Genomic DNA, 25,397 nt, shown 5'->3' with positions numbered 1-25,397 from the left:
GCATGCTCGTCTGCATATAGGAGCAATCTATTTATATAAAAATGAATTACTGTTCGTTAGTCTCGCTAAAACTCGAGAACGGCTGGACCGATTTGGCTAATTTTGGTCTTGAATAATTTGTGGAGGTCCATAGAAGGTTCAAAAGGTAGATAAATATGAAAATGCTCGGAATTAAATAAAAATAACAATTTTGTTTTCCCTTTAATGTGTCCCCCGTCGGACGGATTCCTTTTGTTTGTTTTAAGTTTATTTCATACAAAAGTTTAGGTCTTTTATTTATCGGTTGAGGCACTATGAAGTCTGCCGGGTCAGCTAGTAAATAAATAAAAGTTATAGTTGTTGCTAACACTGGCCCTAGCAAGAGCCGTGCTTCGCAGAATCTACCAGCGGATCGGAAACGCGACCCACTGAGAAGATCCGGCGAGAAACTCAGTGGGCTGTCTGGGGGTTAATTCACTCGTCGGGCCCTTCGTCGCAAGCGACGGGTTCGACGAGGACGGTGTCCGGTGCTTGAGGTACCTAAAAGCAACGTTAATGGATCGGGAGGATCCGTAATGACTGAATGGGAGTCAAGCACTCCACGGTACGCAGCGGCGTCTGTACTCTTGGCGTTGCGGATGACCATGACCACTCACCATCGGGTCGTATGTTCCACCACCATTCTATCACTAATGACTCTTTACTTGGTAAGCCGTATCTATATATAATATTAATACGAGAAGCAAAAACTTTGTATCCCTTTTTACGAAAATTGCGCGGACGCAGGAGTATGAAATTTTCCACACATAGAGATTATAGAGAAGGAGTGCAGAATGCCAAGATTTTTTTTTAAATTGCGCATTATTATTACATTAAATCAATAAAAAAAAATCACACACACTACCATGTATTTGACACACACACATATAATATATATACTCTTTATTTACTGTCAAACTTTTGTTATTGCTTATAGTCTGTGGTCAAATTGAGAATAGGTTAATATTGTTTATCTTTAATATTATTTATCTATAGTGTAGTCTTGGCAAAATATGTGATTATCGAAATATGACACAATAGTCTTTGACAATAGAATCATAATAATGTTCAGACTTATAATTTCAATTAATTATAGTCGAATTTCGACTAATGCGGGACCACTAGTATCTATAAAAGGCAACAAGAATACACAAAATGGCGTCACTTGTTAACACCGCTATTTGCTAAGAGATTGCCTTCGCTGTGAAAAGATGACTCACTTGGTACTGATGCTGGATCGCCGTGGAAGACAACTGCTTCTTGACCCTCGTTGGTTCCGCGAGCCTGCAGGCTTCCAGGAGACAATGTCCGCGGTACTCGACTGGTAGGGGGATTATTCGGATTAAGGAGTTACCGCAGTTGGTTAATTGTGGGCGATATGAGGCGCCCCTCTGAGGTATGAGGTCGATGGTCCAATTAAAAAATCGTGATGCTTCACGACAAAAAGAAGCACGGTGGAGATCAGTGATTGCGCAAATTTATTGACTTATTTTTTTAAACACACTTTTATTAGCTACTTAGCCGTACTCGCCCGCTTCGCTGGGCATTTAAAATTAACATTATTATTTATTGTCATTATTGTTAGGGAGTCTAACACTCATATAAATATTAGCCTATCCATTAAGTACATGTTAAACAATAATAAAAGACTTAATTACGTTTTCTGTACAATATTAAAAAAACAATGTTTAAAGCCTTTATTTTCCACAAATAATTTTTACAGAGTATTCTTGAATTAAATAAAACTGAATACGACTTTTTTCTCACCCCCACAAAGATTCTCATCATTAACACCCCCGCAACTGGTGTAGCGAGTCCAACACTCATATAAATATTAGCCTATCCCTTAAGTACATGTTTTTTTACATGGATACCAAGTTTCAAGTCAATCGGATGCACGGTTCAGTAGTTATAACGGAACATCCGTAAAAATCACTGTAGATTTATATATTAGTATAGATTCCAGCATCTATATATCTATGTGAGAGAATATGGAAACGTCATTTTGACAGACTTCAAGACGTCCAATCAACTTGACAATTCGCACGCGCGTCAAGAGCTGATGAATAATTTCCCCTTATTAGGGGAAATTATTGTACCGTCATCAGCTCCTGCATCCTGGCCGGGATCACCAGGAGGAAAAGAGGAAAATTTTCATTCGTTTGCTTAAAAGAATGGTTCTTAAGGTATGTAATATTAGAGTCTATATCTTTTTTCCTTCCTATTTGCTGGTAGCCTAAGAGGCTATTACTATGCCCGGATGGGTAGGTGAGCTCACGGGCTCAACCTAAGAGAATTTGGTAACATTAGTCCTAGCAAGAGCGGTGCTTCGCTGAATCTACCACCGGATCGGGAACGCGACCCACTGAGAAGATCCGGCGATCCATATCTATTCCACACTAATGCCCTCCACCTACGCGGCAGGATCGCGGTATCTACCCACGTAAGACCCACTAGCTACCACCACCTGCCCGGGGATCTTATTTCCTAAGTTACTCACAGGCCAGTCTGTCTTGGAGTTCTCTGGTGGGCGCGACGTCTAGCGCCGACTTCCCGTGGCAGTTGAGCAGGGTTGGGTCCGCCCCCTCGCTCAGCAACAAAGAGCAGACCTGCTCAGGGCAGAACGGAAACGTCACGAACAAACGCAGTGATAAAACTAATTTATACGTAGCGACGAGCCAGTCACGTAAGTGGCACCGTAAGTCGCCACCAGCGCCCGGGTGCAGGGAGGGATATAAGGGAGGAAGAAAAAGATAGAGAGAGAGAGGGATAAAGAAAAGATAGAGAGAGATAGAGAGAGAGAGAGAGAGAGAGAGAGAGAGACGGAGAAAAAAGAGAGAGAGAGAGAAAGAGACTACCGTCCCCCCGTCGACTCCCACGCGTGACTCATTGCTTCCTCACACTATGAGAAGCAAGCAAGCGTACTATGTCGCTACGTTATCTGAGATATCTCTACCACTATTACTACTACTACTACTACGAGAAAAAAAAACAGTTAAGTACTATTTCCTCGTTCATGCTCTGTACACATTTTTTTATAAATTACATGCACGGTCCACCTGGTCTTTAGGGGTTACGGGGCCCATAGACATCGGCAACCCAAATAGCGCCGCGCGTCTTAAGACAATGAGCACCATGTTTTAGTTTCTTTATAGTAACAATATCACTGAATCACATAACAATGAAACTAAGATCTACTTTTCTATTGCTTTTGTAGGCAGACGAGCATACAGCCCACCTGATGATAAGTGCTCACCGTCGCTCATGGACGTCAGCAATGCCAGGTGCAGAGCCAAGCCGCTGCCAACCATAAGCATTAGTGATCTTGTAAGATTAGTATAGGGTAGCCATGATGGCTGGGTCCACGCACCTCGAGCCTGGCTTTGCTGGCGGCCTCGTGCAGGGGCGTGAAGGCCCACAGATCGGTGGCGTTGACATCGGCCCCCGCCCCCACCAGCAGCTCCGTGACCTCGTAGTGACCATACGAGCACGCGTTGTGCAGGGGGACCAGGCCTCTGAGGGTCAAGGAAATCACCTTATGTACACTTGCAGTCATGTTGCGTTGCCAAAATAATTATTACTAGTGGCCCCGCAGTAGTCGAGATTCGACTATAATTAATTGAAATTATAAATTTAAACATTATTATGGTTCTATTGTCAAACACTATTATATTTCGATAATATTATCACAGTATTCGCCAAAACTGCACTATAGATCAATAATATTAATGACAAACAATATTAATCTATTTTCGATTCGACAAGACTTTAAAAAATAACAAAAGTTTCCCAATTGACAGTAAACAAATAATATATTTTTATGTATGTGCTGTGTCAAATACATGGTAGTGTGTGTAATGTTTTCTTTATTGATTTAATGAATCTTTTATGCATTATTTAAAAAAAATATTAGCATTGTGCACTTCTTTTCTATAATCTCTATAAGTGTGGAAATTTTCATACTCCTCCGTCCGCGCAATTTTCGTAAAAACGGATATAAAGTTTTTGCTTCACGTATTAATATATAGATTTACTAGGACCTCTTGTGAGTCCGCGCGGGTAGATACCACCTAGTTCTGTCGTGAAGCAGTAATGCGTTTCGGTTTGAAGGGCGGGGCAGCCCTTGTACTGTTAAAAGTGAGACCTTAGAACTCATGTTTCAAGATGGATGGGGGCATTGTAATTGTCTATGTATTTTCTATGCACTACCATTTCCGTACATCTCCTAGTCACATTCATCTTCTCTTTTTTTCCTACCTATGCTGATAGCCTTGAGGGGCTATTTCAGCTTCACCCTAACGTGTGTAGGTGAGCTCACGGGGTTCAAGCCGGAGTGTTGTTAACACCGGCCCTAGCAAGAGCAGTGCTTCGCAGAATCGACCACCGAAATCTTCTTTCTGCGCATCACATGTCCACGGCAGAAGTAGGCAAATTGGTGGTGCCTACCCACGTTGATTCACAAGACGTCCTACCAGCGCGTAACTCCCCACGAGGGTCTCCACTCACAAGAGGTCCTACCACCAGTAAAACTCCCCACGAGGATCCCCACTACGAGCACTGACCCCTTGTCCTTGGCGTGCACGTCGGCACCCCGCTGCAGCAGCAGGCGCAGCGCCCGCGCGCGGTTGTACCCGGCGGCGAGGTGCAGCGGCGTCGAGCGGCGCCCGTCCCCAGCGTGTACGTTCACATTCAGCGGCGTCAGCAGGGCCGCCAGCCGGTCCTCGGAGCCGGACCGGGCCGCTTCCAAGACCTCCGCCGCACAATGCTCGCCTGACGCAGAATAGTACATATCGAGAGGTGAAAAGAGAGAGAGTGCGAGAGGGACAGAGAGGGAGAGAAGGATGGAGAGAGAGGGGGGAGGGGGAGAGAGAGGGATGGAGAGAGGGAAGAGAGAGGGGAGATGGAGAGAGAAGGGGAGGGAGAGGGAGATAGAGACGGGGAAAGAGAGGGGGAAAGAGAGGGGGAAAGAGAGGGGGAGAGAGAGAGTTCGAGAGAGATTGCTTAGATGGGTGGACGAGCTCACAGTCTGGTTTTAAGCGGTTATTGGAGCCCATAGTTCGATTAGCATAGCCATAGCCCCGACATAACACAGCCCCGAGGTTCGATTGCCGCGTCGGGCAAACCATACGTGTGACGTACAGACTTGTTTGCTCTTTGTCTGGTTGTTTAATTGGTGTATGTATTTGTTCAAACGTACATACAGGGGTTTCTATAGTAGAATTATTTTGTCCGTGCAGTTTGGGTCATAAATCAGCCCGTCCGGCTAGGGCGGTGAGAATGTTACGCGGGCGCAACGTCATTTTCGATAAAAACAAAAGAGTCAATGAAGGCGGCGGGGCGGTATACGAAGGGTAGTGAGACATTGTTATGTTATGAGTCATTTGTTGTACCTTCCTGCAAATTATAGTACGTATGTCGAGAGATATGTGTTTTTATGCATTCGCTCTCTGAATTTCCTTAGTGACACAATGGCTACTCCTTTGTTTTGTACCAAAACGGCAGAATTTATTAAAAATAATATTTGCACGTGTTGTTATCAACAATGTGTTAATAATTTTTCACTGAAATTAAAATAGATCCCTAAAAGTTACAAAGTGTTAATTTCTGCCGTTCCCGTTAACTTGCTGCGGCGATATGAGGTGTAAGTGTTCGATTAGTAAATTTTACTTTCATTTTTATCACTAACCCACAAAATGACAAAACTAAATACACTGTCTATCGATAAACTTTATCGAAAACAATAATGCGCATCACTATGCCCGTCCATAAGGCCCGTGAGTGGAAGAGAGAGCGAAATACTCGCTTCACCGCTCCGATTATTAATGACCCAAACTGCGCGGACAAAATCATTCTACTATAGTTAGATGACCGCATATCACTTGTTCCTTGGTATCGTTTCATTTCTCCAACAAACTCAGCTCGCGACCGCCGCTACATCCTTAACGCTCGAAGGTCGAGTGAAGTGTGTATACTTATACATTATAGCATAGCATGGCATAGTATTAGCATAGCATTTAGTATATAACATAGTTAATAGGTGTAATCTCGCATGTCCCCCTAATAAGGCGGATCACCCAGGAACATAGGCTTCTTCATAATTGTAAACTAGGATTGAGATGATTATTAAACATGGAATACACACTAGAAGACGTTTTCCTTTAACAGTCCATGGGGAGTGTTCTGAGGAATTGTTCGAGATGATACCGGCATCTCGTTTTTACCATCGCACCACCCGCCACCGGAGTAGAGTTCATCCATACTACCTGGAGCCACTGCGGTCATCCACAGTGCGTTTCCAGAGATCTTTTTTGCCACGTACCATCCGGCTATGGAATGAGCTCCCCTCCACGGTGTTTCCCGAGCGCTATGACATGTCCTTCTTCAAACGAGGCTTGTAGAGTATTAAAAGTACAACATTACATGGCGACCCTGCCAAATGGTTAATTTTGTCAGTTTAAATTAAAATTCATTATTATACCTGTCAGCACGGGCCTGGTGGAAGAGTCCGCCAGATCGAGGGGCGTCTTACCCTCGGTGTTCCTGATGTTCGGATCGGCGCCGTGCTGGAGGAGAGCTGAAAATTTACATGGCCCTTATTGATTTCCTCTTCATTGACGAGCTATTTCAAGATCGCAGCACAAAAAAAAATTGAAAAATCCCATCCCTGAGCTCAGGATACCTCTAAGGCTGTAGGATCGAATGAGTAATAATAGTACATTGTGCACCAAGGGAGAAAAGTTGGACATTTCCTTCCGCGTGTAAAATTTGCAAACACGCGGGATGAGATGTCCTACTTTTTCCCGCGGTGCACATACAATTTTTTCTCCTACCAGGCCGAAAGTTCGTGGAGTACCGAGGCGGGGCCCAGGGGCGGGGCCCTGACGGGGTAAGGGGGGCGGAGACTTCCCATATACTCATAAAAAAACAATTTAACTGTTTAAATAAACTACTACTAATTGAATAAGAACTGTCTGATGAAATATTCTTTGTTTAATACTTCACTATTACATTATATTGCCTTTTGTTTATTTCACTTTTACACTAAACACAATATTGCAAATTACCCGACCACAACATTGGCGGAGAATTTTAGGTGCGTGAGAGCAAACGTAGACACTAACGCGCATGCGCACTTGTCAGTACCCAGGGAGGAAAAGTTACTCTTTCTTCCCTATACAGCGGGAGGAAAATTTACACTTTCTTCCCTGTAAAGCGAGGGGAAAAGTTACACTTTCTTCCCTGTACAGCGGCACGAAAACCGAACTTTCGGCGTCGGTAGGAGAAAAAAAAAGTTATGACGTCATCTCTCTTATCCCTTGGGCGGGTGAAGTATCTCACGGCTTACCGGTGTGCTTAGTGCAAGTTTTTTAACGTACTCTATAGCGTAAAAGTGAACTTGAATTTGTATGCAGTTGGAGCAGCGCCCCTGGCGGCAAACGTGAGCAACGTTCCCACTCCATACAAATTTGAGTTAACTTTTACGCTATCGAGAACGTTTAAAAAACTCGCACTAAGCATACTGCTGTACAATAGTGACTCCACGACACACATCGACTAACCTAAATGCCGCCACCTACTTTGAAACATGAGTTCCAAGTCTCAGTTCTATAGTGGACCCACTGCGGCACACTTCAAACTGGAACGCATTACTGCTTCGTGGCAACACCGGTGGCAGGGAAGACTCAGGACACCAGTAAGGACTAACTTACCTATGCAAACGTCGACTTTCCCTTTCGCAGCCGCTTCGTGGAGGGGCGTGTACCCCCAGTTGTCTCTGGCGGCCGGTGGAGCTCCTAGAAACACCATCAAACGTTGGGTTCAATGCTTCCGCTGTGGTTTCCTGCGCCCGCATGACCAGGCAGCTGGTGTTCCTCAAATCGATAAGACAAGAGGAGTCAGACTTCGATCGTCCAACATTTATATTTAGATAGAACTGTGCCTACTCCCACGTTATATGTGTTACTTTATAGTCATACCACTTAATGCCATTACGATGGTACCCCTAAAGATAATTCTATATAAATAAGAAGCTTCTAGAATGAAAAAAAAACCTGTTAAAACATCCTTTTTTGATGGATCAAAGAAACTGAAAACTCAAGAGTTCCTCTTTCCGCAACTCAGTAAAATAATCATGAAAAAAAAATGGTTATTGAAAATTTTTGTTTTAAACAATTGCATCAGTGTTTCATTGTGACCCTTCGGTCTGTTCGAAGTGTTAAAGAGATGGCAACAGAATCAACAGAATCTATTCTTCAAAGTTTTGTCCGCACCACAATCTACTGATGGTCGGCAGTGTAAATTCATGATACAACCCGCTATGCTTATTCAAAAAAACTTCCACACCGTTTAGTTTCCACATCATTCCTTTCAATTTACAATACGACTTTTTATTACTGGCGGTAGGACCTCTTGTGAGTCCGCGCGGGTGGGTACCACCACCCTGCCTATTTCTGCCGTGAAGCAGTAATGCGTTTCGGTTTGAAGGGCGGGGTAACCATTGTAACTATACTTGAGACCTTAGAACTTATGTCTCAAGGTGGGTGGCGCATTTACGTTATGGATGTCTATGGGCTCCAGTAACCACTTAACATCAGGTGGGCTGTGAGCTCGTCCACATATAAGCAATAAAAAAATAATTAAGTGTTAACATTTGTCATCCCGGAAATTTGATTTTGGTACAATGTGGTGTTCGGAGGCTCAGACAGATGCATGCCCAGATGATGTCTACAAAGCTGTCTACACAACAAACAAGATTCTAGAACGAACCAGCTGTAAGCAGGGCCCTGACGACGTCAGCGTGACCGAACGAGCACGCGTTATGTAACGGCTGCAGCCCGCCATCGTCTCTCGCCTGAAGAGCGGCTCCGGCAGCGATGAGTATCTCCACTATTTCCCTGCGTCCGTAACCTGGTAGAATTGAGAAAATACTACATCATTTTGTATGCAATAAAAATTGTTTACTAATAACTTACACTATAAGTATTTGGTATAACAGTTGATTCCAAGCTGCAGTGGGGTCCTCACATATGCAAGTTAGCGAGTAGGCTTAGTTCTGCAGCGTTTGCGGTAAAAAAAAATACGAATGTATATTAATGAAGATACGGCACGCCTGGTTTATTTTAGTTATTTTCATAGTGTTATGTCCTATGGCATTTTGCTATGGGGCAATGCTGCCGATGTCGAAACGATTTTCATCCTGCAGAAGAGGGCTATTCGTGCTATTTATAATATGCACCCGAGGGAATCCTTGAGGGACAAGTTTAAGGAAATCAAAATTCTAACTTTAGCGTCCCAATACATTTTTGAAAATTTATTGTACGTGCGTAAAAACATTGAAGAATTCCCCAGAGTCTGCGATTTGCACAATGTGAACACTAGGAACAAACATAGGCTTGCGTTGCCGGCGGCTCGAATTAAGAAAATAAGCAACTCTTTTAGGGGGCTGGGTGTACAGCTTTTCAACAAGATCCCACTAAACTTTCAACTACTACCTGTTCATAGATTTAAGAAAACTATTAAGGAACGTTTGTGCAACAAGGCATATTATAAAGTTAAGGATTATTTACTAGATGGCACTACGTGGGAATGAGGCGCTCGCTCCTGGCCTTTTCATTTTTCATTATTATTATTATTATTTTAATTGTATTTTTTTGACTTGTTTTTTCTTTTATTGTGAATATTGCTATTTATTTAAAAAAAAGAAAATATTTGAGAAAAACCAAAAAAAAAAAAACCCGCTGAGTTTGTTTCGCCGGTTCTTCTCAGGACTGTGGCTTTTTTTGGAACCGGTGGTAGAGTTAACATTGTTATTTGTATTTTGACATTCAACAAGTGTGTCATACTGACATCTAAGTTGAAATAAATAATTTTGAATTTGAATTTGAATTTTATGGATGTTTCAAGTCATCCTGACTTGAATGGTAGAACCGCTGTAACACAATTCTATTGGGGTATTGAGATCAAGCGTGTTATGTAATAGAGCTATTTCACAAAGCAGTGACATGTTCTGTGACAATAAGCTTGCAAACCATAATTGTACAGTTTGTACATACCTAACTGAATGAGTTGACACGCACCGCGCGTCAACGCACGACGCGCGGCATCCATAGGTCACTGATTCAAATCTGGCTCGAAGGACCAAAAAAGATGTTGGGTTCCAAGGGGAAGTTTCCAAAGAGTAAGTATGTTGTTTGAGCACCTTTATTATGTTAGTTGTACAAGTACAAATGGTAGCATGTTAACGAATACGTGTTGCTAAGTGCATTGCTATACAAGAATGTAATAAAATAATTTGATACCACAGTGACGACGCACTGCGCGTCAACTTATTCAGTTAGGTATGTACAAACCGTACAATAAAAGTATTACTACTTATGTACTACATATCCAATCCAGGTGACGGGGCAAAGCGAAGCCACCATCGCCCAAGATGTCTTATCAAAACCCGGATCCACTCTCAGTGCTTTTAGACTCTTCAAGCACCAATCACCGTCCTTGTTGAACGAATTAGCTCATAGACACAGCCCACAGAGTTTCACGCCGGATAATTCCATGTCTTGATTCCGTTATGTTAGTAGATTCAGCAAAGGACTGCTCTTGCTAGGGCTAGTGTTAGTAATTCTCTCAGGTTAAGCCCATGAGCTCACCTACCGGTCCGCACGAAGTTGGAATAGCCCCTTAGGCTACCAATGAATAGGTGGGAAAGTTACTTATATACTATTCCATTTTTACCCACCGCATATACATAAAAGGGGTTTAGTTTTAACAATTTATAAAATAAAATTAGTTTAGCAATTTAATAAACCGTATCTGTATTAATAAAATGCTGCTGTACACTCTTCAATGAAAAACTACGTTTAAAGAAACACTTGTTAAGTCACCTAATTCATTTTCGGAATCTAGCTATTATTATGTTAGACGATTTAATATAAGATGCAGTTTCTCTTGGGACCACTGAACTCCAGAGAAACAAAGTTTATTACACGGCTATCTTTAATTAAATCGCTTTGCGTTTGAACACTTGAGTAAATAATTTTAAAATTCAAGACAACACATGTTGATCTCCTCAGTAAGATTGATAAAAACAATGTAAAAAATATTGTTGTTTATTTAAAAATTCTTCTACTTAGTAATATTGCCATTCTGTTTTTAATAGCAGAAACAAGAAAACTTTGGAGATTAGTACCATAAATTACTTTTCTTAATACTCATGTTTCTAGTATGTATTTGATGGCATAGGAAAGATATTATTGATACTATTAGTGACATAAATAAAGTTGTCTGCTGAGATCAGTAGATGCTTAGTGTTTCTAGGACAGCATTAATGAAATTAAATTTGAAACAAGTCAAGACAATTGCAATTATTCTATGAACAAAAAAAACTATAAAAAAATCAGAAATTTCTTTCGTACTGATATGAGTGATCTGAACTCTCATAAGTTGTTACTTTTTTCTAGCTATTCTAGTGACCTCTAACGGGGACATTGCTAACACTAGCTCTAGTAAGAGCAGTGCTTAGCAGACTCTACCACCCAGATTAGAAACCCACTTCCAGATTAGAAATCCACACTCCCAGATTAGAAGACCTACTCAGATCTGGCAAGAAACACAGTCAGCCGTGTCTGAGGGTCACTTTGCTCACCAAAGCTTTTGTTGCAAGAGACAGGTTCGACGAGAACAGTGACTGCGACTTGAGGTACATAAAAGCAATGATTGTGGATCAGGAGGATCCAAAATGACATGCATTAGTACCATTATTCATCATATTTCAACCATGAAGCAGTGGGACATCTATTATACTACATAATTTAGTTGTAGACCGTGTTCTGAAACTGCTCCTTCGAAGGCTAGAGAGGCCAATATAAACAACCCTAATCCAGAAACTGGGTCAAATTTTTATTAATATTCTGAGGCGATTTCATATGCATACTATTGCAGTGTTAACAATGATACAAGTCCAACAATTTGTTAATTTATTTAAACAATACTGTTAATAATTCACATAGGACTAATGTTACATTCGTGTTGTTGGAATAGAACAAATCTAATGTTTCATTATGAGCATAACTTTCAGACAATTTTTTTTTGTCACTCATACAAGGTAACGAAACTCAATTCAGTCAGTATTGAAAACGTGATTATCCATAGAACACGAAATACTGTAATCAAAAACCGTGACTAATTATGCAATTACTTATAAACATTTTTATTCTCACACTACCCGCAATACTTTCACTTTATTTTCAATTATTATTGTATTTTTTAACCACAATGTGCGAATATTGATTTTAACGATAAATACCTGCAGCGAAATGTAGAGGCGTTGATTTACGTCCGGCCGTGTCCCTTGCATTCACCGTTTGTGGTGTAACTAGTTTTTTTACACGGGCTGCATCGCCTATTTTGCAAGCTTCGAACAATTCCCTTAAGGGATCCGTGGGCGCCGGAAGAGCATCTAACGCCGAACCGAGCATCGAACGGCGGCTCGACATGCTGCTATATGGTTTCACATTTAATATTTACAAAAACAATGGCTGTATTTGTACATTTTCGCGATTTTTTTCACACAAAACACGTACGATACAGCTGCTTGACTGCGTTTATGACATTAAGGTTTAATCCGGTGTTGCTATATTTAGATTTGATTACCCTAAAAATAACAATGTTTGTGCTAATTTCGTCCATTTGTGATGTTTACGTTATGTATGTGGGACGAAAATATTTCATTGCAATGCGAAGGCTAGTTATTACTGAGCTACTGAAAACTTTTTAGGGTTTTCACTTCTGTTAATTTAGTTTTAATTCCATTGTAATTTGTCCACGTAATTGAAATACAACACAATTTTTTGTTTTATCTATATACCAATTTCCGTACAGTTTTAACACATTGATATTATTACTGTTTGTTAAGTACAAAAGTAATATAGATAAATTCCGATCTGGCACCCTTCTTCCTCCTTGCATCATGTTCCTCAGTGCTGAGGGTTGAGACCTTTTGTTCACTTTTTTGACACTTTTGTTCTTACTTTTTTCTTCCATTCAACCCTGTCCTCTGCGCAGTTCATTGATTTCGGAGCTCAATATCGTCTTAATTTGATCGGACCAACGCGTGGTATTACGCGTCCTTACCCTCTTTATTTTGCTGTGCTTTCCTGCTTTCCTTTACTTTGCTAGTAAAAGGAATTTTTCGAGATTATCATCCTTCTAGTAATAAATATAATAAATTAAATATTTAAGGATGTCCATGACGAAATTAAGGCCTTTTAATTCATTACTGGTTGATATTTAGACTGTTTTTATGTGACCATTAAAAACGAAAGTATTTTGTAGTAACTATTTTTCATGAATGTTGGTAATATTACATCACAAAATGCCGGAAGAGACCCGACAGTGCAGTGCCACCATTGCACAGACCGTGACGAGGATGATACAGTGAAACATACTAGGGCGCGTTGCTCTGGATTGGATGAGCAACGTGCCACCCTCGTTGCGGTCGTAGAAGAGGACCTGTTCGCTCGGTAGCGAAGCATCCGCAAGCAAGCGAAGCGAAGCAAGAAGGCGATGCTCGACTTTTGCGACTCTACCACATCGCAGAAGGAGGCGGCGGAACGAGAGAAGGAAAGCATTTTCCACACCGATCCGTCGCCGTCGAACCAGGGGCCAGAAGAGAGTACGAGCGTACATCCTGGCCCCTGTAGGTGGCGACATCCACTCAGTGAAGGTCATGGGGCAGCCTGAGGGGGTTGAGGCTGCGTGGTACTCTACCAGTACTCTAGCGCGCTGACGAGGAGAAATATCAACATCTTGGTTCATCACCGGTTGGCGATATATCGCTTCCCAACCCGACAGGCTAGTTCAGCGGGATATTCCGGGACATCAATGGCACCGTCTGGGTTGCCCGATGGGCTGCCGTACTGAGACGGCTGACGTTTCAGAACCTTCGATCCGCCTCGAAGGCTCCGTCGGCCGGGCGTCCTGGGGGTGAGCTGCGCCTTCTGGTTGTAGTATTGACCGTGGTACCCTTACCACATCCGGGTCGGGTCCTAGCCTCGGAGGGAATGGGAAGCTTGGGCGAAGGGTCCTGTCCTTCCCCCGATGAAGGTTACGGGGCAACCTGAGGGGGGAGAGATGCTACCTGTGCTCTGGTGCGCTACATGGCAGCAGTTCCACGGAACTATTGTGTGGGAGCAACCGGTTGGTGGTGTATCGCGTTCCCACCTGGCAGGTTGGTTCTGGTCCAGCGGGGTATTCCGGAACACCAGCGGCACTGCCTGGGGCGGCCTGTCGGGCTGCCGTACCGTAAGTAGAAATGACGACTATTGCCTCGTCGACTCGTCGGTCAGGCGTCCTAGGGGTGGTGCCGCAAGTCTGGTTGTAGTGTTGACCACGGGGACTCCCCTACTCTGACTGGGTTCTGACTCCAGGTGGAGATCGGACGTCGGGTGAGAGAGTGCAAGAGGAGTCATTTAGTGGGTAGAGCCTTAAAATTCCTTGGACCCGTGGTCTGCTCCCAACACCTTGCAGATCAGTCCCACATACCCCGTGCGCCCCCTAGGCGCGGGGACTTCCTAGGAAGTTCGGCCCCCGTCCCGAAAAAAATAAAATAAAAAAGGGTCCTGTCCTTGGGCTTGTGGCTTGCAGCCGTGGACTAGTTTCACATATCCCGCGCGCCTTCTAGGTGCGGGGACTTTATAGGAGGGTCGGCGCCCGACCCGGAAAAAACGCTTAAGCCTAAATCGCTGTAATATCTCCGACAAAGGGAAGTCGCGTCCCGGTGTAGGAGAAGTTCGTGCGTGAGGTTCTAATGAAGGCAGGATCTCGCCGATTGGCGTACCCATCAGTTCACTGGTGGTCGGTGTCGGTCGGTATCGAGGTCGGTGCTCATAAGAATACAGTTTTTAGTGACACTGAGCTGCTTCGAACTACCATTCAGATAGTCGAAGTTGCTTAGACAGATGTTAATATAGGAATTCGATAGTAGTCGAATCTTTTAGTTATTTATAAATACCAGTAACCCAAAAATAAATATTTCATAAAGTATGTTCCATGGGTTCCTTTGAAACCCACGCCATTATGCTTTGTAAAAGCTTAGCCTATGAAGTTGAGCTCCACTACCATCGATCACATTGAGAATGAAAATAAAAGGTTTCATGACGTAACAATAACAGATAATTCGTGTTCTCTTATTAAAGACAATATAAAATATTCTGATATAAGCTGAACAGTTCTTAGAATATGAAGGACTACTGAAAGCATCGATGGAGAATTTTCAACTTCTACAATTACAATTCATAAATACCATAAAAAAATATAATGAAATGTTGATTTAAACACTTGGGTTATTGGAACAAATCTTTCTAAAACATATTTTATACTTTCACCCTCACCGTTGCTAATGGATGTCAGCAATACCAAAGCTAGAGAGAAGCTGCCATCAAATACTGATTATTAAAAAGGGTTAAGAATTGTGGGAGATAGAAATGTTATTTTACCTACAAATTTCAAGTTTTATTTTCCGGTAGCATTGTTTACCAGAGACAAATTTGATTTTTCAAACTTTAAAGATGCCTAAAATGTATTTCGGATGGAAAGCTGTATTTTTCACTCACTGTTTTTTCTTCCGTTTTAGAGTTTCCACAAGTATTTATTCTTATTAAAAATTAGTCTTAAACTAACCAAAAAAACATCTACATTTTATAATTTATAAATGTTTTCATTTTTCTCATTTAGAACATATTTGACTCAGACGACGATTGAAATGCAAAAACAAAACGTTGTCAGTCTGTTTTTGTCTATGACTCACAGTTGACGAAATCAAAATGGCGTCTTTCACGGGGTAGCGCATATTCGCCGCATAGTGGATATATTGCTCACCATAATCGCGTGTGCGAAATTTTGTCAGTGCCTAAAACTTAACGTGATCGTTTTATCAGTGCCACAGTGATTTACGGCCTAACGGACATTATAAAGGAGTTTTTAACGGAAATTTCTATAGGTATGTATGTCCTTTCACTCACTGATTAAATTATTGTATTATTTATCGGAGAAAACAAAATTACATTGAAGGAAACTTGGCACGGTTACGTTGTTTGTTAAGAATTACGTACGTTCACGCCGTTCGAGGTGCGGAGGCATCGTTTATTGGTTCAGTAGGTGAGAAATCGCAAAACTGGTTTTCTGATATGAGGGCGCGAGTTGAATTAACTTGCCTAAGATTGCTTAGTAATTGCTAGTTCCTGATTCAGTACGCGTCGCGGGCGGTCGTTACGTCTCTAAACTACAATCGAAACCTAATTTAATTAAAAAAAGGAACAGGTTACGTGAAAATATCGATTGTCAATATATTCTTAAAATTTACCTAAAATGTTATTCGTAAATTTATAAATTGTCATTCAATTTGCATAATAATCTTAATCAAACAGTGTTAAAAAATTCTTTCTCTAAGCCCTAATTTAACTGTGATGTTATTCGTGTGCTTTGGACCGGATTACAGTGATACAGGAATTTGCCTCAACAGAGACAGCTGGTATTTCCTTATTAATAAATTATTACGTTCTGAACTCCTTATTTTATACTTAAAACTAATGTTATTTAAACTGTTATTTCTTCAAATGATGTTTGAAGAGCCCCACTATAAGGCAGCACTCAGCTAAGGCTTAAGTTGTCCCTTCTATGGCAAATGAGGAAACAGCCACCAAACATCACAAGGGTTAGCTCTTGTGATTATTACCTCCAAGCTGTATTTATGTATGTTGGTAACAGTCGACCATTTGATGGACAAGGAAAAAAAACAATTTTTAAGTAAATCTACAACAAAATAACAAGATAAAATATTTTTAATCAAATAATAACAAAATAAAATATTTTAATCAACCCACAGAATTCGATTACTATTTGACTATTATAATGAGATACTGTTACATGTGGCTTATCCTGTTTGGTTTAGAAAAAATGTCAGCTAAGTTTTTAAACTGTTACATAATTTATCCAATGATAATAAAACTGGTTCCTGTGGTACTGAGATTTTTTGGGATAAAAGATAGCCTTCGTTACTGTACTGACCAAAAACAAATCACTTTAAAAAAAATCAAAACAATCCTTTGCTTTGTTTCTATGTGAAGAAAAGGACAAACAAACAGACTTTTCTTTTTATTGCCCGAGCAGGCAGGCTTACGGCCCACCTGATGGTAAGTGGTTACCGTCGCTCATGGATATCAGCAATGCCAGAGGCAGAGCCAAGCCGCTGCCTTTCATTATGTACTCTCCACAAGAACACATTTATAATATTATATCTGTACTACTGTTCTATCTGTACTAATATCAGTACAGATAGTACGGATTATGTACGTATTTACTTTGTATGAAACATTTATTCAATTATGTTTAGTAAGGCAATAAAAAAAAAAAGTTGTTGTAGTCAGTTCCTCCTTTAAAAATTCCATTTACTCTATTTGTGAATTTGCTGGTGGTAGGACCGTGGTTAGCTTGCACGGGTAGCTACACCCCGCCTATTTCTGCCAAGTGGGATAGCTGTTATATTGAAAACTGAGGTTAGAACTCTTGTCTTAGAGGTAACGGGCATTTACATAGTTGATATCTATGGGCTCCAATGAATACTTAGCACAACCTGGACCGTAAGCTTGTCCACCCACATTAGCCATAAAAAATGGCCTTTGAATGTGTCCAGCTGGGTATTGTACAACTCAATGACAAAATCTCTTAAAACTGATTCTTTAGTTTTGTGAATTGGTGCATATAAAAAAAGTAATACTTACGTAAATCAAGACACAGGTAATCGTTCTTACACCTGTAGCTCCAATATTATGCTGATAGAACTTTTCAATTAGACTAATAGAGAAGATGAAAGTTTGCAAAACAACATGTTCAATTTGTGTCAGTTTTATGTATAAGTGGGGATAATCACTTCAAAGTCAAGGTCCTTGATCTATACATAGTATGGAATGGCAGTGTAGACAGGCGGAATTAAAAAGCTTTTAGCTAGCGTTTAAATTTAATTTAGTAACAAGTTACTGCAATTAATAACTCGCCAAACAATATTAAAAAAGTGAGTCATGATTATATTCTTCATTATTCCAAGAATTATTACTCCTTCCTGTGCTATTTTTAGTTAAGGTCAAGGTGTGAAAGTTTACTTAAAGGCTTTTATATAAATAAAATGACACAATGTGTACATACATAGTAGCATCCAAAAATGTGAACTTTCCTTCTAGTAAAAAGAAGAAAAATGTCATGTAATCATGTACTTGATAACTTGTTACACATCTCGCCTCACTCAAGATACAATAAATACACAGATAAGAGAACAGATGATACTGATATACTGATAAAGATAATAAAAATTCCAAATTGATAAGTCTCTTGTTCTAAGGTAGGTCTATGGCTGAATTAAGTTTTATTTTTCCTGTTTGGGTGAACTAGCTAGGTATGACAGTGGTCCCATCTTCTCAGAATCCTTAACCACGCTATAGGCTAGATTAGAAGACAAATTTCTTATTTTTTAACTGAATCTTAACATTTCACTGATTATGGTCAAAATTTGATAGAGTCAGTAGGTTAATTGTTTTCAAATGTTTCATGAAAATTCGGCCCCATAACTGAAGATTTAGATTTTTTTTTAATAAATCTTTCTTGTTCATATCATGTCGGGGTCACCAATTTGGAAGTATTCGACAAAGGGATGTTCTTCAAGCGAACTGGTGAATTTGCTTGGTAGACTGAGACAGTCTGTTATTGTTTGGAACTTGTATAGATATGTATATGCAAACTTGCAAACTTATCATGGAGACGCACGATTCGGCATCTGTCAAATGTCTTCAGTGCTAATCTGACGACAACGCATGTCAAGACATACTTATCTCACCTTTTTGAAGTCGTCGTGGCCTAAAGGATAAGACGTCCGGTGCATTCGTATCGAGCGATGCACTGGTGTTCGAATCTCGCTGGCGGGTACCAATTTTTCTAATGAAATACGTACTCAACAAATGTTCACGATTGACTTCCACGGTGAAGGAATAACATCGTGCAATAAAAATCAAACCCGCAAAATTATAATTTGCGCAATTACTGGTGCTAGGACCTCTTGTGTCCGTGGTTATCGCACCATCTCCTTTGAGGCGGCGTGTGTACTGGCTGGGACGCCGCCTTGGGTTCTGGAAGCGGAGGCGCTCGCCGCTGACTATAGGTGGCGGGCTGAACTTCGTGCCCGGGGCGTGGCGCGTCCCAGCCCCAGTGTGGTCAGAGCACGGAGGGCCCAATCTCGGCGGTCCGTGCTGGAGTCATGGTCCAGACGGCTGGCTGATCCTTCGGCTGGTCGTAGGACCGTCGAGGCGATTCGCCCGGTCCTTGTGGATTGGGTGAATCGTGACAGAGGACGCCTCACTTTCCGGCTTACGCAGGTGCTCACTGGGCATGGTTGTTTCGGTGAGTTCCTGCACCGGATCACAGCCGAGCCGACGGCAGAGTGCCACCATTGTGGTTGCGACTTGGACACGGCAGAGGATACGCTCGTCGCCTGCCCCGCATGGGAGGGGTGGCGCCGTGTCCTCGTCGCAAAAATAGGAACCGACTTGTCGTTGCCGAGTGTTGTGGCATCGATGCTCGGCGACGACGAGTCGTGGAAGGCGATGCTCGACTTCTGCGAGTGCACCATCTCGCAGAAGGAGGCGGCGGGGCGCGTGAGAGACGCACAATCCCGCCGCCGTCGAGCGGGGGCCAGGGAGGCGGATCTCGCCCAAGCCCTGGCCCTCTAAGTGTTTCGGGTCCCCCTCACATGTCGGTCTGGGGACCGGCGAGGGGGGCCTAAGAAGACGACGTGCAAGCTGCTCTGCACGCGTTTTACGCAAGAGCATCCGGGTGATGGAAGGCCGGCTATCCTCGACCCACGCTGGTTCTGGCCCAGCGGGGTATTCCGTAGGGTAACCCACTTTAACCGGCGCCATCTAGGCGGGCTTCGGACAGTCTGCCGACCGAGAGGGCTGGTGGTCGTGGCGCCGACGACCGCCAGTCCGGCGTCCCGAGCGGGAGGGTGATGGGAGAGATGTGCTCCGCACTAAACGCTTCACTTTCCCCCCCTTTGCCTTGTCATGAGTTCTGTCATGCGAGGTTTGGACGTTGGTTGTTGAGCGACAGGAGGTTTTAGTCAGTTCGACTCTGACATACCCCGCCCAGTATCCCCAGAAAAGGGCGGAAGTCCGGCGATTTCCTCCTGACAAAAAAAAAAAAAAAAGGACCTCTTGTGAGTCCGCGCGGGTAGGTACCACCGCCCTGCCTATTTCTGCCGTGAAGCAGTAATGCGTTTCGCTTTGAAGGTTGGGGCAGCCGTTGTAACTATACTTAAGACCTTAGAACTTATATCTCAAGATGGGTAACGCATTTACGTTGTAGATGTCTATGGGCTCCAGTAACAAACAGGTGGGCTGTGAGCTCGTCCACACATCTAAGCAATAAAAAAAAAAAAATCTCCGGGAATTTTACAACAGATATACGGTATTACAAGATGCCGTAAGGTAAATGGCGAATTTAATTTAATAATGGCGAATGTAATATGTAAACATGAAAATTCCTTACTGTGCTTCGTTATTTCCGCTAGTTCGTTGTCTAGATTTCGGTGTCTCGATTTAAGCGGTTTGCGTAGTTAAATATAAATTCTAGTTTTCACAAAACTAGTTGTAGATATAGACAGAAAATTCTGTTTTTTTTTCTTCCTTTTTTGTATATGTTTGAACTGTATTGTTTTCATTAAAAGAGGTTTACCTTGGAATATAATAGCCGACACGAAAAACAAATAGATGTAAATTAAATTAAAAGTTATTTTTATATATTTTTTTTACTTAATGCTTATACTTAAATTAATATTTCTACTTATACTTATACTTAAGTTACGTATACTTATATTTTTTTATAGGACAGATGGGTGGAGCTCACGGCCCACCTGATGTTATGTGGTTAGCGGAGCCCATAGACATCTTCAACTTAAATGCCGCCACCCATCTTGAGATATAAGTTCTAAGGTCTCAGTTTTTAACATCACATATTATAATTTTAAATAACAGTAATATTAATGTATTTTTGGAATCAGAAACGTAATTTCCATGTTCGGTAGCAGCGTCTACATCAGTGCGCTTAGTGCGAGTTTTTTAACGTTCTCGATAGCGTAAAAGTTAACTCAAACTTGTATGGAGTTGGAACGTTTGCCTACGTTTGCCGCTAGGGGCGCTGTTCCAAACTGCATACAAATTTCAGCTAACTTTTACGCTATCGAGAACGTTAAAAAATTCGCAGTAAGTACACAAGATCGTCTTTTCGCATTAAAAGTGTACCATTTCCAAAAATATTCGAAATTGAGTTAATGTGCGGAATAATTTGGTATTATCAGTATTTTTCTCACAAATACTGTCAAAAGAGCGCAGTTTAGTTGTTTTTTAATTTTTTTATTTATCTATATTTTGATTACCATTAACAAAATTAATACATAATTTTATCTTGCTTTAAAAGACAGATAATGTACTTAACTGGTAAAAAATGAAAAATTAATGTTGCAAAGATGATTAATATTAAAAATATCACATGTTAAACCTTTAAAACACTCTCCTGTAAAATTAGTAACTTTTGAGATTATACAGTTTTAATGCGAGAAGACGAGATGTCTTTGCCATTATCCGGGAATGATAATAAAAAAATGTAGCGTTAAATTTTCACCCGCTATTTTGTCACTGCAAAATGGAAGCGTGTCACGTTTAACCCAAGATGTTTCGCTAAACAACTTCTTAGTAAAGTAATGTTAAGGAGAAAAGTGCTATGAAAAATATTATTATTATTAAAAGTACTGTTGGTTTATATCGAAGCGTGAAAGAAAGGCTTTGGTTTAAGGGATATTTTTGCGACTTTATAGGAGAGCCATTTAAAGGTTAAGGATTTGGAAAAAATATTAAAAAAAAACTTATTCAGTTGTTACATATTTGAATAGGGTAAACTTAATTGAAATTCAATTAAAAACAGAATTGTTGATACTAATACCAATTAAAACAAACTTTTAATTACATAGATAATCGTATATAAAGCGAAATGTTTTTTCTCCATTTACTCCATTGGAAAGCTGTAGAAGTTTATCGTTATTGTTATTTACCTAAATTAAAAAAAAAAAAACTTTGAATGGCTCTCCTGTAAAGTTACGAGAATGTCGCTTAAACCAAATAGCCTCTCGATATTATAATTCGTTGCTAATGGTGGGTACAAGTCAAACAAGTGGGTGAAAGTTCAGCCGCTGTCGAAAATGTTTATTTGAAAGTCAAACGCTTTTGTCGGCGAGTGTACACCGCCTGGTACAAGTTAGCACTAATAATTAAGATCAATGTACGTCTGCTCTCTACTACAAGACGTGTTCGATTGCTTTTGATTTATTCAAATTGTTTTTTTTTTTTGTGTTTGTTTTATATTTGAAGTTTATTCGATTAAAAAAAAAAAAATCTATTATCTTGTACTCGCGTAGAGCGTATTTTGAGCCCGTCCTGTCAACGTTACTTACGTATACTTTATTTTGTTCCAAGCCGGTCAGGTTCGATCGGCTTTTGTATTTATATTTGAGGCTTTGATGATTTTTTTTTATTGCCCTTGTAGGCAGACGAGCATACGGCCATCTTATGGTGAGTGGTTACCCTTCAGCAATGCTAGGGACATAGCCAAGCCGCTGCCTACCGTTAACTACTCTCCATAAGGCTCTTTTGAAGAACGACAAGGATGACAGGATGTCATCTCTCGGATCGGCGGCGTAGTTTACATTGTGATGACATAGTGAGGTATGCTTTGAGGAACTTAGGATCCGGTCATGTCCTTTTTTACCAGCCCCACCAAAACAGAGGTCTTAGTACCGCGAATCGGTCAACATCAAGACGTTCTAAAGCACCCTCCTTTTTCTGGTCACGTATACCATAAGAGTGTAGTTCGTCCTTCCTCGCGTTACGTGAGCACGTCTCAAAAGACGTCCGTGCCATTGTCGATATTCATGAGCGATGTTGACCACGGATTATGAAGAGAGCCGGTGAGCTCGGTTGAGGTCTTGGGTCGGCCATGTGTCTTCGCGCATGCGCAATTCAGTCCGCTGTCGAAGATTTTGAATCCGTCACGAATTGCAATGAAATGTAAACGTTATGGAGCTTTGAATACTGGAATCTTTAAAAGCTCTTGCGGTGTCTTGTAAAGTTCGCCTCGTGTCTATTGTTTTGTTGTGTCGTTGAGAGGACAGCAGCGACCGTCATCTATCATGTGTTTCTGTTTGTGAATTTTAATATTGTGGAATCTTTCGACAAGAGGCGGTGAAGGTTTTTGTCCGTTGGTCAATACGATGAACTCCAAGACCAGATGTGAGGTTATGAAGATGCCGTTCAACCAGGGTCTAAATGGAAGAATCATTGGTCATATGTCTATATAGACACCGCATCGTCATTACCGCATTTTTTATGATATCATATCGAAGTCTTAATTCACAAGGGGATTTTCGCAAGGGACATGAGGAAATCGAATTGAAATAAAGGTTTCCTAAACCGCTGATAGGGTTTGATTCGTAGCAATAAAATATATATAATATTTTTTTTATAGATTCGCGTATCCGCTATTCGTTTATAACTTACGCCACACGACAATATCCACAATGATGTCATACACAAAGACACGTCATACATATATTTAAGATTTTAAATTTAATCGCTCGCTTATCAATTTGTAGCGGTGTCGGACGTTTTTTGTTTCTACCTCGAGGGGTTATCCTAGCTTCAGCGAAAGTGTAGGCGAGCTCACGGGGTTTGGCCTGGCGAATTTGTTAACACTAGCCCTAGCAAGGGCAGTGCTTCGCCGAATTTGACACCGGATCGGAATCGCGACCCACTGTGAAAATCCGGCGAGTAATTCAGTGGGCTATATCTGTGAATTAATGGGTTCGATGAGAAGGGTGACCGGTGCTTGGGAGTGCCTAAAAGCACTGTGGATCGGGGGAACCGAAATGACGGAAGTTTTCGTTGCCCGTGCCGACTTTTTGAACACCAAAGGGAAATTTCAAGCAAACGCATTTGCCTACATAATGCCCTTGTGTTTTGCCATAATAAAAACAAAGATATTATTTTTGCGCTCGAGTGTACGTACCCAATCGGGAGCGAACGCTATGTGGTCACATTGCGGGGGTCTGGGAACGAAATCGGACTTCACAGCGGTGTCAAAAGACCCGCCAAAGCGACCCAAAAAGGAATCGGCACAAGCAAAAGCAAAAGTGTTTTACTGGTATTATACAAATAGGGCTATCGCTACCCAGTTCTTCACCCCTGAATCCTAATAGGGATGTCGCAAATGAGAAGCTTATTTATTTATTATGTTTTGTTTCTTTAAGCATCAAATTCAGCATCTACGTTCGGTGATTGCGCAAATTTGCTGATTGATTTCACTTATTTTATACTAGCTTTTGCCCGCGACTTCGTTCGCGTGGAATAGTTCACAAATAATGCTTTATTTTAGAACAAATGTGATTAGCATAAAAAACGTTACAGTGAGCCAACCTTAACATATAGACATATGCTGTCGCGGACTTTATTTAGATCTTTTAAAGGGAAGCAATTCTGTCATACATTATTTTAGGGAAACTTTAATATTTTCTGCAGCGCACGCAGCGGAAGCTCTCAAAAGGTGAAAATAACCCCGGTTTTGAAACATTATTTATTGGTGCTCCGCTTGTATTTGTCTTAGCGCGATGCTATATAGCCTTCCTCGATAAATGGCATATCTAACACTGAAAGAATTTTTCAAATCGGACCATTAGTTCCTGAGATTAGCGCGTTCAAACAAACAAACTCTTCAAGTTTATAATATTACGTATAGATCATCCCTTAATGCAAACGAGATTTTGATCTTGTATCTCGAGGTTCACAGTAGCATACGTGCATACGTTGCAGCGTCTACGATGTCTACGTGCTCATAGATGAGCCAAAAAAGAGACCTCATTTTCCAACTGTTTAAAAATCACGCGATCACTAAAAACCTCAATCCGGTCGATGGTCGCCAAGTGAACGTTAGAGCTTACGTGTTTCTAGTGAGTCGATTCTAGGCTTACTCGTGTGACGTAATCCTGCATTGATTTCTAGTTTTCGTCTCTTGAAGATTCACATTTAATTAAGAAGAGAAAATTTATTTATCTATACCTATTCTTAGGTCTCAGTTTTTACACTATAACGGCTGCCCCACCCTTTAAACTTAAATGCGTTACTGCGTTACGGCAGAAATATGGTGATGGAGTGGTATTTACCAGTGCGGACTTACAAGACATTTCGCGACTTGGGAAATGTGGTAACATATTTTATTTCAAATTGAATTATTTTATT

The 25,397-nt window shown here is 41.2% G+C and overlaps 3 protein-coding genes across 5 annotated transcripts in view; 2 read left to right on the top strand and 1 right to left on the bottom strand.

Annotated features, from left to right (window-relative positions):
• The window catches only part of LOC101740141 (poly [ADP-ribose] polymerase tankyrase), a 49,394-nt gene extending 36,743 nt beyond the window's left edge, over positions 1 to 12,651 (bottom strand). Inside the window, exons 1-8 of the mRNA XM_004927285.5 lie at positions 12,320 to 12,651; positions 8,785 to 8,925; positions 7,728 to 7,811; positions 6,497 to 6,592; positions 4,581 to 4,788; positions 3,389 to 3,533; positions 2,519 to 2,627; positions 1,239 to 1,339 (exon numbers count right to left, since the gene is read on the bottom strand). Coding sequence (XP_004927342.2) covers positions 1,239 to 1,339; positions 2,519 to 2,627; positions 3,389 to 3,533; positions 4,581 to 4,788; positions 6,497 to 6,592; positions 7,728 to 7,811; positions 8,785 to 8,925; positions 12,320 to 12,509 — 1,074 coding nt within the window. The 5' untranslated portion in view covers positions 12,510 to 12,651. The remainder of the gene's footprint in view (positions 1 to 1,238; positions 1,340 to 2,518; positions 2,628 to 3,388; positions 3,534 to 4,580; positions 4,789 to 6,496; positions 6,593 to 7,727; positions 7,812 to 8,784; positions 8,926 to 12,319) is intronic.
• The window catches only part of LOC134201268 (uncharacterized), a 395,935-nt gene that overhangs the window by 233,509 nt on the left and 137,029 nt on the right, over positions 1 to 25,397 (top strand). The gene's annotated exons all lie outside the window — the stretch shown is intronic.
• The window catches only part of LOC101740283 (serine/threonine-protein kinase 10), a 64,860-nt gene continuing 55,046 nt past the window's right edge, over positions 15,584 to 25,397 (top strand). The window contains exons 1-2 of one of the 3 annotated variants that reach the window (XM_004927286.5): positions 15,584 to 15,657; positions 15,748 to 16,012. The gene's annotated coding sequence lies outside the window, so the exon portion shown is untranslated. Of the gene's footprint in view, positions 15,658 to 15,747; positions 16,013 to 16,247; positions 16,544 to 25,397 lie in introns of those variants that run through there. The other 2 variants (XM_038020092.2, XM_038020091.2) reach the window with 2 other exon arrangements.

This window comes from Bombyx mori, chromosome 24 (assembly GCF_030269925.1).
Source record: "Bombyx mori chromosome 24, ASM3026992v2".
Lineage (NCBI taxonomy): Eukaryota > Metazoa > Arthropoda > Insecta > Lepidoptera > Bombycidae > Bombyx > Bombyx mori.
The sequence above is the reverse complement of the archived record's forward strand: the minus strand, read 5'-3'. Positions and strand labels throughout refer to the sequence as shown.